We start from the raw sequence: 13,514 nt of genomic DNA on the forward strand, positions 1-13,514 counted from the left end.
TAATTTTGGTTGCTTTTACCCTGCAGATGGATTCTACCTGTCCAGCCATGCAGGCCAGTCCGCTTTGCACCCGCAGCCTCCCCTCTCAAGGACCGTGGGCAGCCACACGTCGAGCACTTTGCTCCGGGAAAAGGACCTTGGGCAGCTGCACAAGAGCTCGAAAGAAGGCCTGAAAGACCCCAGTGGGAAGGAGCGGGCATGCCGGAGCGATCTGCCCCTGCCCTTTGCCAAGAAGGAGAGCAAACCCAAGGAGGAGCCCCGACCCCGCAGTGTGGTCGACCTCACACAGGACACCAAGCCCGACAGCGACCGGAAAGTGAGCGTGGTGGAGAAGGCGGCGAAGGTCGGCGAGCGTCTCTCGCCGTTCCTGGCTGAGCACATGCCAAATCGGGGCGCAGGCAGCGGGGAACCCAAGTCCAAGAACCCGCTGCAGAGCTCTTCCCTCAGCAACTGCAACGGCGGCGGGGACCCCATGCTGAAGGTCCTGGGTGCCGAGCAGGACCGCTGTGCCAAGGACCCCGCTCGGCACGATGAGAACATGAGGCCTTCTGCGCACGCCCACGCGGAGCGGCTGAAGCGGGGGGAGCCCCTCCTGCCCTCCGTGGGCGCTTTGCACATCTCCTGTAGCTGTCCATCCCCACACCCCTCGCAGACGGGGAAGATGACGCCAGCCACAACATTCCCTCCGCAGCCCGTCCATTCCAGCATGTACACCATCTTCCCACCGGCCAAGGAGCTGGGGAGGGAGCACAAAGTAATCGCCCCCACCTTCGTGCCTTCGGTCGAAGCCTACGACGAGAGGAGCGGGCCCATCCAAATCGCCTCCCAGGCCCGTGACAACAAGGGGAAGGACAAGGACCTTGGCAAGGTGGGGGTGCTGCAGTCACCCACGGAGCGGTGCCTTGCAGATGCCTCCCGCACACTCTTGTCCCAGGACTTTTCTTGTCACAGTGATGCCAAAAGGATGGAGGTTCTGAGAGAGAAGGGTTCGGTGATCAGGACGAACTCCATGGCACTGAAGAGACAGGTCACTTCAGAGCCCTTCCTCAACCGGCCGGGGCTGGGCTCTCCGGAGAGCAGGGAGTTCCTGGCCTCCAAGGATTTGCTGAAGCCAAGTCCGGAGGCAGAGCATCGCCCCTGCGAGCGGGACCGCTTCCAGCGATCCAGCTCCAAAGAAGCAGCAAAGGTCTACGGCACTTTGGACTCTTCCCGGCAGCACCTGGACCACGGTCAGCTGAAACCGCCCGAGCAGAAGTGGAAGCCCTTTGAGATGGGCAACTTTGCCACCACGCAGATGGCGGTGCTGGCCGCGCAGCACAACCACGTCAGCCGGGTGGAGGAGGAAGCCAAGAAGGTCTACCTTGACCCCAGCGGTTTGCCGCGCTCCTCGGTGGTGGGCTCGCGGGGCGCCGCAGACGTGCTGCACCCCGCCTCGCACGGCGAGGGCTCGGCCATGCAGAGCCTCATCAAGTACAGCGGCAGCTTTGCCAAGGAGACGGCGTCCCGGCAGAGCTGCGGCAAGAAGAGCCCCTTCGGGGGCTTGGGCAACGTGAAGTTGGACTCTGCACAGCTGGGAGCCTCCAAGGTGCAGCAGCTGCTGCTGCAGCAGCCTGCGAAGCAGCTAAAGAGGGACCCTGAGAGACCTGAGAGTGCCAAATCCTTCGGCCGGGAGAGCATCGGCTCCCAGGGCGAGGTGGAGGTGAGGCACTTGCCTGTGGGCATTGCTGTGGCTGTGGCCCGGCAGAAGGACAACAGCAGCAGCAGCAGCAGTAGCAGCAGCAGCAAACTGGGGCCCAGCTTGGCAGACCGGGACCGCTCGCTGTCTCTCAGCAGCATCAAAGGTAGGTTCCCTAGGGCTTGTCTCAGGGCTTCCCTGGCGGATCTGTTCCCTGGGAAGAGGAGCCACCCAGTGCAGGCTGGGTGCCATGAACTGAGTTTGACATCTTCAGCTGTGTTTCCCTCCCTTGCTAGCCAAGGACATGTTACAAACCACAGTGGGAAGCAAAACCCCATATGCAAGAGGCAGTCATTCCCCTGTCCCCACTTCCATCCCCTTTGAGGACAATCCTGCTCCCTTTGGTCCATTAGCAAAGGGAGTGACAGAGAAACCTCTCAAACCACCTTTGTGCTGGTGTTGTAATCTCATGATTTTGATTTAAGCCATGCTGCTGGCAGGAGGGACGTGGCACCAGAGACATTTTGGTTCTCTGCTTGACTTGTATAGCAAGATAACACCCGGGGGCTGCCTGGCACGGGGCTCTGGTGTGCCAAGGAGCGATGCCAAAGCCAGTGGCTGGCAAGCAATGCTCGCCTTTCCAGTTTTAGCCCTTGCCTTCCCCATTTTTCTGCCTTTGCCCCCCTCTCCCAAACTTCAGTGGCAAGAAGCAGTTTCCCTCAGGGGCAGCAGCCCCTCTCCCCATTCCCATCGCCTCCCAGAGCCCTCCCCACAGCCGGGAGCTGGCCGAGGAGCTCGTGGGCAGCACAGGGAGCTGTTTGTTCAGCCGTTCAATCGTCCCAGACGCTCCCAGCTTGCGTTAAATGTAATTTACTGAGCCGAACTAAAAGGCTGCAAACAAGGGTTGAATTCTGGCAGGCCTCTGGGCTCGTTGCTAAGTGATGCACTTGGCTTTCAGACAGAAAACAAGACTGCTTTTCTCCTCCTCTCGCCCCCCAAATGCTGCCCCCCCTTTGTGTGCCAGGAGATATTCGTCTAATAACATTAGCTTGCTTGCGCTGAGTGGACGGTGCTTGAATGTTTAGACCTTTTAAGAAGGAGAAAGCAGGCTTTAGTTGGCTAATCTGTAGTATTTGGCAAGTAAAATGCAAGTATTTAGTACTGGGCATTGGTTGTCAAGGGAACGGACCTAAGCCTTTCCTCCATGCATAACTGATTGAATTTTTCTATGCAGTCCGTGCGTCATGTTCATATATATAGACAGAATGATCATTCACTGTCTGGACAATCATCGTTCTGTCCAGAAAAGGGACTGTCCTGTTGGTGGGATGGAGGATGGGCGGGAATTAAAGGTCCTTCAGTGTTTGTGTTTGGAGGGAGGGGGGTGGAAAAAAGATGATAAACTCGTCTAGAAATAATGGAGCACAAGGAGTGTAGATGGGAGAGGGAGGAGCGATGATAAAATAACAAAATAATGCGTTTCTAATGAAAGGCTGGGGGAGGGAGTCTACTCACCTTCTGCCAAGGAAGGAAGGGAGGCTGTGAGCTCTCTGAGGAATTGCTCCATATTGCTGACACCAAAGAGACAGCTGGGCATTGATTAGGGAAAAGAAATAGGAAAAGAGGCTCCAAAGGGGAAAAACCTGGGACGGGGTATGGAAAGGGAATGCTGGAGGAAAGGCAGTGGAAGATGTTTGGGCTCCAGAGGGATTGGTGAGCCCCCGTGCTGTGGAGGTTGGGGAGTAAAAGTGAGCAACAGAGGCTGTGTGGGGCATCATTCAGTGAGTCAGGGAGGGGCTGGTTGGGGTTGGCTGGGCTGCACGTGGTGTCCTGGCAGGCTGTGAGGGAGATGTGGTGACCCTGGAAAGTCCTTTGGGAGGGAGAGCTGTGTGCCAGGTTTTAAAGCATCTTTGTTTTCTGCCTGGAGCCCGTGGAAGGAGCCTTGGGGAAAGGAGCTGGGAGAGATGTTGTCTTTTTCCTGGATTCCTTCTGACAGTAAAAGCTGAGGGAATTGTAGACTTGACAGCAAAAAACCCATGGGCTGTCCAGGTTTGTGGAAATACACACTAGAGCTCTCCTTGAAAAGACTGCCTGTCAGCAGAATAGACTTGATGTTCCGAGATGTTTTCCCATGTGCCAAACCATATCCAGACAGGAGAGTGAGGACCCTGGGAAGGGCTGCTGGGGTGCAGTCCTGTGAGGCTGAGTGCTCTCTGCAAGCACGGCTGGGATTTAGGAATGGATTGTATCACCAAAGCATGGCACAGAGAGGGGCAACAGGGAACTGTGTGAAAAATGAGCACGCAAGAAAGAAGCTAAGGAAAAAATTAGGGAAAGGTAAGCTTAAAATCAGACAGCTGGAGTGAAGATCTTGGATAAAGGGAAGGGTGGCCCTGATACCTGGTGCTGGCAGAGCCAAGCGAGGCTCTGCTGCTCGCTCCTGTGAAGGTGCCTCCTAACCTCTCGCAGATGCAGCTGCTGCCATGCCAGGCTGTATTTGCCAGAGCTGTGCTGATTGTGGACAAGTGGTTTCTCCAGCCAAACATCCAGCCCCCCTTTTTGGATTCCTGCCCTCATCTGCCATATGTGTCCCTGCCTCTCAGACCCTTTCTTGTTGCATGTCTCGAGGGGGATGCAGATTCCTGCTAATGGTTGAACTGTGGAGTGGAGCACGCTGGTTTTGTGAGGGTCTGTATTGTTGGTTCTGCCTGTTGCAGTGGGACAGGGATTCAGAGCATACTCAATGCTCCCAGACTAATTTACAAGATCAGAAGGTGCTTCAGAAAGTGCAGAGATAAAATCCTTCCCCTCTCTGAGATGTGCTAAGCAGGACTATGTGGTTTGATGCAGTATTTAGCTGCATCTCAGCTTTTGCTGGGATGGGGAATCTGCCACTGTCCTTCAGCACAGTGGTCCATTTGGTCCTGTTGCTCCCAGGCTGGCTGTACTATCCTGGGAGACCAACGTGGTGTGGCAAGTAGTTCCTTGATGTCTTGGAGACATGAATCTGAAAACATAGGCACTTGGGTGCTACCAGGAAAATATTGCTTTAGTGAGAATATCTTGGTCACACAGAGAGCCTTGCTTGGTCTTTCAGGATTTGAACCTGGAGCATCCTTGGGGACACTGGTGTTTGGGTGTAGTGGCTCTCAGGTACCCTGCTCTGTGCCCAGAGGAGAGGGGACAGCTTTCTCCAGGCCATTTCTCCTGTCTGATGGTGCTGGGTTGTCTCTTAGGGCACGGGCGCTCTGAAGATGACTGTGGGGACGAGAGGAGCCGCCACCGGGACAGCCACCTCCTGGCAGGGCGCTTGGAGCGGGACCAGGAGAAGCTGCTCAGGTGAGCCTTGGAAGGAGGTGAGATCTTTTGCCATAGCGTCACAAGCTGAGCTCAGGGACAACCAGTCCGGACAGGAGACAGGGTTGCATCCATCCTGGTGTAGGTACCAAACTTGCTGGTGTGGAGAGCGATGCTGAGTGGGGTACATGGAGCTACAGGCATGTCCTAAGTCTTCAGCAGAGCAATCCTAACAGACAGCTGCTGCTCCAAAGGGCTGGAGAGATGGAGTGTTTTATTCTAGACATGGCACCTCCATCACAGCTCTCCTTGAGTGACTGACCCTGGTTTGCAGACACCGGTTCTGCAGGCTGGTCCATGCTCCTGGGCTCGTTCATCACTTGGACCCTCTCTCACTGTCTCTCTCTTGCCTCCTCCATCCCCAGAGAAAGCAAGGAGCTGGCAGATTTTGCCCGAATACACCCCTCCAGCTGTGCCACCAACGGTCTGAACTCCAACCTGATGGTGACGGGGGGCCCAGCCCTGGCGGGCTCCGGGCGCTGGTCTGCAGACCCCACCTCGCACCTGGCAGCCCACCCCTGGCTCCCCAGGACAGGCAGCCCCTCCATGTGGCTGGCTGGCCATCCCTACGGTGAGTGCCCTGGGAGGGAGCAGTGTCCAGAGGGTGTTCACACCTATGAGATCCAGGGAAAGGTTGCTGCAGCCCAGTGAGGATGTTTGATGAGCTCAGGGAAAAGGGATGGAGGTGTTTTGGAGCAGTAGATGGCTTCTTGTGTGGGTAGGAGCTGTGTGACCCTGTTCACAGGGGTCCCAGGAAGAGGGAAGAGACAAGGATCTGATTCCATGTTTGAGAAGGCTTGATTTATTATTTTATGATATATATTACATTAAAACTATACTAAAAGAATAGAAGAAAGGATTTCATCAGAAGGCTAGCTAAGAATAGAAAAAGAAAGAATGATAACAAAGGCTTCTGTCTTGGACTCTCTGTCCGAGCCAGCTCACTGTGATTGGCCATTAATTAGAAACAACCAACCTGGGCCAATCACAGACCCACCTGTTGCATTCCACAGCAGCAGATAACCATTGTTTACATTTTGTTCCTGAGTCCTCTCAGCTTCTCAGGAGGAAAAATCCTAAGGAAAGGATTTTTCATAAAAGATGCCTGTGACAGAGCTGTCTGCATCTCTTGAGTTGTGACCTCTGTGTTTTTTCTTCCAGGACTTGGTCACCCTTCCCTGCACCAGGGCATGACTCCAGGCTTCCCCCCTGCCATGGGGGGAGCTCTCCCCTCTGCCTACCAGTTTGCCAGAGATCCACAGTCAGGGCAGCTTGTTGTGATCCCCAGCGAGCACTTGCCACACTTTGGTAAGGATGTCAGCTTGTACCTGAGGACCATTCTCTGACAGGTGTGGGGAAAACAGACTTTGGAGAGGGCCAGAGAGGAGCATACCTACTTGTGGGGACCAGCAGCCACAGCTGTAGGGTGGGTGTGAGTGGGCCTCTTGTTAGGTGTGTTTTGGAGATGCAAACATGTAATCTTAAGCAGTGGCTCTTCATCCCCTGCAGGACCTTGCAGAGTTTGACTCCTTGGTTAGGAAGATCTATTCATAGGCTCAGGCATGGAAGTCAAACCAAGGGCTGGAGAGCAAAGCAAGTCCATGGCCCTAGGGCACAGGGGTGGTGGGATTAGGGGAAAACAGTTTCTGGTTGTATTTCTGCAAAGCCCAGTGTTTGGCATCCCCTACACTCTGGGACTGTAGAGACCATTGCCCTGAGTGATCCTGAATCCTTCATCCATCCTTGCCCTGCTGCCTCCCTGACTGCATCTCTGCTCATTCCACAGCAGAGCTGATGGACCGGGCACCCCCCCTGTGGCCTGCTATGTACCCCCCAACCAGGAGCTCCCTGCAGCACGCTCACCAGCTCCAGCTGCTCTCCCATCAGCAGCTGCTGAGGCAGCACGAGCTGTACATCCTGCAGCAGCAAGCAGCCCACGCCATGGAGCTGCAGAGGAGTGCCCAGCTCGTGGTATGTTTTCAAGAGCTTCTTGTTTGGCCATGAAACCAGCCTGAAGTTGGAGTGTCTGGGGAGAAAATGCTGTGTGGCAAGTGTGTCTCAAGGGTATGGATGCATTGAGTGATTCTGCCCTGGTCTCTGGGATGTGAAGCATTTGGTGTATCCTGCAGTTAGAGTGGGTTTTGGTGGGGTTTGGTGTAGAGCCTTTGAGCAGTGCTGTCAGAAGAGCTCCCCAGCAGCAGCAGTGGGACCTAGGTTCCTTCCCATGGGATGTCTGTGTGTAGTTGAGTGGTTTCATCCCTGGTCACCTCCAAACAAACCTCCTGAGCAGCTCAGAGAAGCAGCTGCAGGACTTGCAGCACTCACACTGGCTCCTGGAGAGAGCTCCCATTCATGAAAAGGTTTTGGAAGTCATGAGCTTTCATTTGGGTGTTTTACACCCATTCATTTTTATAGTGGTCCTCTGGTTTTCAGGCTTCATTTTACATGTGGGCTGGAGGCTTAGAAATAGAAATGGTTTGTTTTGGATGCAAATGAAAGCTGAGACATCCTTCTCATGATTCCTGGAGCTGGGAATTTGTAATGATGCTTTGGTAAATCAGTATCACCCTCTGTCAGATTGGTCTTGCACTGGGGAATGTGTTTTATTCCACTGCATATTTGATAAGACCTTGTTTTGGTCTTGCTTGGTGGTTGGTCAGTGCCACTTTCCAGATGTTGTGCTGAGTTTGGCTCTGTTCTTGTAACAGGAGAGGTTGAAGGCAAACGAGCAGCGTGTGGATATGGAAGAGAAGGTGACAAAACGGAGCCTGGACAGTGCCAAATCAGGCCTTTCCTCCTCTGCCCCGGGACTGGTGCACCGAAAACCACCTGTGCTGTCTCCCAGTGCCTCCACGTCCTACAGCAAGGCTGTGAGTCCACCTCCCCTCTCTCCCAGGGCCTCACCCGTGTCTGTGCTCAAAGCTGAGGTGATCCAAAAGATGGAGGAGCCACCTTCGCAGCCAGCCTACTCCTACCCCGCCACCCCCAGCTCCCATCCTTCCAGCCCACCCCCTGCCTCTCCACCCCCTGCCCCTGCCATCCCTCCAAAGGAAGAGGCGCCCGAGACTGTGGAGAAGAAAGACCTGGAGCTGGAAAAAGAGGCTGCTGGTCCATATCAGGCCTTGTTCCCAGGTAAGAGAGCCCTGCTTTGGCAGAGTCCCGTTGTGTTTGTGCCTGCCTCCCTTTTTCTCCTCGGCTCTTTCCTGCTTCTGTCCCTTCCCCTAGGGAAAGCCACATAGCTCCTCTAAAAGGCAGGGGAGGGGGAAGGAGCAGGGCTGGTGTGATGGGCTGAGATTGATGCCTGGGTGCGTGGGGCTGTAGGCTCTCTTCTTCCTTTGGGCTGAGCCTGGGTTGGTTCTTCCAGGGCTGGAGTCCCACTGGGAGAGGATGCAGGAGGCAGATCTCTCTCCAGTTGCATGAAAGTGCTGGAAAGGTGCAAAAGGGACCTTTGGGGTGCTGACTGTGGCAGCTTGGTCAGGAGAGAGGTGCCCAAAGCAGCTATTGCTTGAGAACAGGAAGAGACCAGAGATGATGGAAGCAAAGGGAGCCAGCTCCATGCCTTAGTGAGAGAGAAGGTGCTTTGGAGACCCAGCCATTACACAGTCTGTCCCTTCTGATATCTTGCAGAGATCCCCCCTGGATACCCATTCCAGTCCCTGCCTCCCTCCTTTGGAAGACACTATCCCTACCTCCTCCAGCCCCCCGCAGCATCTGATGCGGATGGCCTGGCTCCTGACGTCCCGCTGCCTGCTGAGGGCTCTGAGCACATGGACCTCTCCTCTGAGGTCAAACCCATCCACCTGTCTCCGTCCAAAATCCTAGAGCCCATCCAAGCAGCAGCAGAAGAGGAATCCTTGGAAGAGAGGGTGAAATCAGAGGTGCAGATGGAGGAAAGCCAAGAAAGCATCTGTGAGCAGGACATGGGGACTCTGAACATCAGCACCTCTGCGGCCGTCCCTGTGCAGAATGTGGACAATTGCAATCTCCTGTTGCACCAGGGCGAAGCCCTGGGTGCTATGGAGCAGGACCAGGAAGACCTTCAGAGCTGCCCACCTCCTTACCAGGTTGTGGCCTGTCCTGCAGAAGCAGAGGCTGAGGCAGAGAGCGGGAGTGGAGCAGAAACCTGCTCCATGCACATGGATTATGACGGTTTGCTCGTGCATGCGGAGAGCGAGCCCCCGGAGATGGACTTGACGCCCCAGCGGGAGGAGGCCTCTGTGGCCATGGATCTGCAGAGTGCTGATGTGCCCCGGGCGAGGGAGTTTCCCAGCCTGCCTCCTGAGGAGGGGGAGCAGGGGCCAGAGATCCCGTCCTACACAGAAGAGGCAATCACTTGCCAAATCCCAGATCTGGACATCAAGCCGGGTGACCCACTGGCTGGGATGAATGCTTTGGTGGCTGCTACAGAAATGCCTCAGGCTTGTTCCTTGTTGACTACCACCACTGTCACTCCACCCCAGATGAAGGTGGAGGTGATAACTGACCAGAGCCTGGAGCACTCCTTCTTGCAAGGGATCACTTTGCTGAGTGAAATTGCAGAGATGGAGCTGGAAAAACGGAAGCAAGAAATGCAAAGTAAGTTGTGAGTGGGGAGTCTGATCAACTCTGGACCATGCTGGGTCTCCCAGCTTATGGTCCCTGTGCTATCCTTGTGGGCAGAGGAGTGGAGTCACAGGTGGGATCTCTCGCAACAAGGCAGCAAGGAGAGCATTGCTCTGAGTTGCAGGAGTGGCTGCTACTTCAGATGGGGCTGGAACAGAGTTTTTGTTGCAGCAGGCTGAGCTACGTGTGGCTTTTGTACTGCTCTCCCTTCCAAAGGCCCTCGCCATGTCTAGACAGTTTGTGGTATGCGTAGCGGAAACGGAGCCCCAGTTGCTGAGAGCTGCCAGGGTAACACCCTTCTGGCAGGCACTGAGTCCACAGTCTGTTGGGGTTTGGCACCAGAGGCCCCAGTAGCTCCAGATGACGCTTTCCAAGAGCTTGGCAGGTCCTGAAAAGAATCTCACCTTCCAGTAACTTCCTGAGGTGAGAAGTGATGGGAACTGCCAGTTACACCATGGCTGAGTACAACAGGAGACCTCAAGTGGGGGCCAAGGGTGGCTGGGGGGCTCCTTGAGCAGCCATAGTCAAGAAAGGACCATCAGCCCCTCCTTGTGCCTGTTGGAGAAGCAGTCTTGGAATGTGGTCTTCTGTAGCTTTTTTTTCTGCCCTTCTCAGCAGGTCCAGAGAGTTTCCCTGTCCGGCCAACGCTGGAGAGTTTGCTGGCTGCCAGCACCCACATGCTCATGGAAGTGCTTTCCACCCCCTTTATGGAAAGTCTGAAAACCATCCGGCTGCCTCGAGAGCTGAATCCCAACAAAAAGTACAGCTGGATGCAGAAGAAAGATGAGCCAGTAAGTAGCTCTTAGTGTGGCTGAGCCTGGAAAGCCCCAGTGCACCCACTCACACAGCTCACTGTCCCAGCCCCAGTCTGGGGGCTCATGCTGGCTCTGATGCCCCTCTGCATTCAGCAGAACGAGCTGGCTGTTCCCTCATGTCACATTCCTGGCTGCACAGCACTCAGTGGGCTGCAGTTTAGGTTCTTCCCTTGTGTGTTAGTCAAGGTTCAGCCCTGGAAGTGGTGTTTTAATGTGAAACCAGAGGAACCTGTGTGTTACTGTTTTGGCCAGAGGATAAATAAAAATAGTGGCAGGAGGGTTTTTCCTTGTTTATTTTTAATTTGCTGACCCTTCCCCATGGAAGAGGCTGATAAGTTATTTTGTACAGAGCAAGTAAGTGTTCCAAGATAGGATGTATTGTGATCTGTCTTTTTAAACAAGGTAAAAGAGCATCTTAGCTTGCAGCTTCTCTTCCAGGCTTGCAGTCCCTCTGAGCTGATGCCATCCTGTGCATAAGCCACAGAACATCTTTGCTTTGGTGGTTTTCCTGGCTGTGCTGGTGTCTCTGCTCCTCTCTCAGCACAAAGGGCTTTCTGCCAGGCTGCACACCTTGGCCATTGCCAGGGCACCCAGTGTGCACCCCCTGGGCCTGTCCTGACACTCTGTTGCCTCCCCACCCCAGATGTACTCCATCAAATCAGCCATTGAGAACATGGATGCCATGGAGCTGGACTACAGGATGAGGCTGGCCGAGCTGCAGCGGCGCTACAAGGAGAAGCAGCGGGAGCTGGTGAAGCTGCAGCGCCGCAGGGACTCTGAGTAAGTCACAGGCTGCTCACCCAAGTCTTGGTTTTTTCCAGCTGGGCACTGCCTCTTGGCCCAGGAGAGAAAACTGCCCTCCATCCCTCCCTGCCTCCTCTCCTCTCTCTCCTGTCCTCCTAGTACATCCCAGCAGAGCTTTGCACAGCACACTCCTAGGCTATGTGACACGACAACCTGGTAACTGGTGACTGCAGCTGGGAGACTGTGTTAGAGACAACCTTGGCTTCAGCAGCTCAGTTTAGCAGTTTGGTGGCAGGCGAAGGTTCTGGGTTGGCTCCCGTTCTTGCTTGCTTTCTTTCAATTATTTTCCCTTTTTCTTCTTTTTTGGATTTATTTTCTTTATTTTTTTCCCTGTTTGTTTTGCTTTTCGGTTGCAGAATTTGCTTTTGCTTTTTTTTTTCCTTTGCCCTTTTTTTTTTTTGGTTTTGGTTTTTTTTTTGTTGCCTTGGTTAACAGTGAAGCGTATGGTTTTTTTAAAGGGAAAAGCATGACGAGAAAAGTAGAAGCTTGGCGAGAAGAGGCCCTGGAAGGCCCAGGAAGAGGAAACTTGGATCAAGCGCTCTGTCACCCATTAAGGAGAGAGGGAAGAGTGACAGCAAGAGTGGAAAGTAAGGCTGGAATTTGGGGAAGACGGGAACATGGCAGGGTCACTGTGCCAGGGTCTGACTTGGGGAGAGCATCTCGGATGCAGCGGGGGCTCGCTGTGCTGGCAGGCTGGCTAACGTGAGTGTGTCCTTACAGTGGGAATGCAGTGCCAGTGTCCTCCCTCCCCGCAGGCAGAGCACCTGGCTGCTGTTGGGTGCAGGTAGGACAGGTGGAGTTGAGCAGCTGTGAGGTGAGATGGCTGGCAGGGAGCTGTAGGTGAGGTTTTGGAGTTGGGCAGTGTGTCCTCGTGTGCTTTCAGGAGAGCAGATGGTGCAGTCAGGTGCTGTAGAGGCAGTTGTGGGGATGTTGATGCCAAAACTGGGAAGGACAGGGCTATTCCAGGTTATCTACTTTGTAGGACCTTTCTGCTGTGTTTCTTCTGTCTTCCTCTCTGTTCCCTGAATCAGTGGGAGTTGGTTTGCCTGACATCTCTCTTTGAAGCATCTGGATTATCCTCTACTCTTGCTTTTTTCCCTTTTGCAAGTCCAGCTGTTCTTGTTTGGATCTCACCATTGTTGGCCATCTAACCTACCTTAGATGGCCTCTCCAACGGGAAGGCATTTCCAAGCTGCCTCCCTGTGTGCTCCATATTTCTGCAAATGTCCTTTTCAAGACTGCAAATCAGAGTCAGGTGCCCAGCTCCCACTGACCAACGCTTCTGAAAATCTGTCCTCTTGGTGGCTCCGTGTTTTGCTCTTTGTGTTTAGGGTGGCTGGCCAGGCTGGAGGCACCCAGAGGCAGCTGGAGCCGTGCATGTGTGGGTGTGTGACAGTGCTGTGTGTGCATGTCCCTGGATCACAGGAATGCTGCTCTGGGAGATGGAGGTGCACCCTCAGCCAGTGTCCAGAGCCTGAGGTGTTGGTTTAGCTGTCTGTGCAGGTCAGCAGAGAGGATAGAGGGAGGGGAAATGCCTGGAAGCTGAGGAGGCTGCCCCATGTCAGGGGCTTTGTGGTCTGACCATCAGGCTTAGGGTGAAGGAGGCAGCATATGAGAGCTTGAAATGGAAGCTTGGTAGGAATCTTGAGGTGTTGAGTGATCATCCATCAGATAGTTACTGGAGATGGCTGGGGAGCCGGGAAAGATGTGCTTATAGTCTCACCTACTTTATTTTTTATTTTATTTTCTTATTTATTTACCCTCTCCTTTCCCCCCAAATCCCAAAGCAAATCCAATGATCACAAATGCCTTTCACAAAGGGCCCAACTTGGAGTCTGGAGCGAGCCCGTCCTTGCAGTGCCTTTGTCCCTCCTTGTCACCCCATGTGGCATTTCCTTGCCACCTCCTGCTCATACCAAAGAAACCAAAGTGTCTGGGCAGTGAGGCACCTCCCTGGGCTTCAGGAGTCTCTCTCTGCACCTACAGAATCCATGGAAGTAGAAGTGGGAAAAGACCTTAAGGGCCACCTCAGCTGTCAGTCCTTCCTGTTGCTGCTCTGTACCAAATCAGGCACTTTTTGGTGGCTGTTATCAAAACACCGAGCACATCCTTGTAGAGACCACCTTGCAGGTCTCTGATTTCAGGCACCCTCACCTGTCCTGGTGGCCAAGAGCGTGCACAAAGGGCTCCTTGGCTCTCCAGTTTGGTGGAAAACCTTGTCTAAACTGCTGTCACTTCACAGTAGACTTGGCTCCTGCTGA

The 13,514-nt window shown here is 54.2% G+C and overlaps 1 protein-coding gene across 4 annotated transcripts in view; it reads left to right on the plus strand.

The window, feature by feature from the left end:
- The window catches only part of TNRC18 (trinucleotide repeat containing 18), a 54,949-nt gene that overhangs the window by 17,246 nt on the left and 24,189 nt on the right, over nt 1-13,514 (plus strand). The window contains exons 3-12 of one of the 4 annotated variants that reach the window (XM_054643981.2): nt 27-1,841; nt 4,912-5,014; nt 5,398-5,603; nt 6,194-6,340; nt 6,819-7,003; nt 7,741-8,164; nt 8,660-9,607; nt 10,250-10,425; nt 11,093-11,229; nt 11,712-11,840. In XM_054643981.2, the coding sequence (XP_054499956.2) occupies nt 27-1,841; nt 4,912-5,014; nt 5,398-5,603; nt 6,194-6,340; nt 6,819-7,003; nt 7,741-8,164; nt 8,660-9,607; nt 10,250-10,425; nt 11,093-11,229; nt 11,712-11,840 (4,270 nt within the window). The remainder of the gene's footprint in view (nt 1-26; nt 1,842-4,911; nt 5,015-5,397; nt 5,604-6,193; nt 6,341-6,818; nt 7,004-7,740; nt 8,165-8,659; nt 9,608-10,249; nt 10,426-11,092; nt 11,230-11,711; nt 11,841-13,514) is intronic. The other 3 variants (XM_077186964.1, XM_077186965.1, XM_077186966.1) reach the window with 3 other exon arrangements.

This window comes from Agelaius phoeniceus, chromosome 16, assembly GCF_051311805.1.
Source record: "Agelaius phoeniceus isolate bAgePho1 chromosome 16, bAgePho1.hap1, whole genome shotgun sequence".
NCBI classification, from domain to species: domain Eukaryota; kingdom Metazoa; phylum Chordata; class Aves; order Passeriformes; family Icteridae; genus Agelaius; species Agelaius phoeniceus.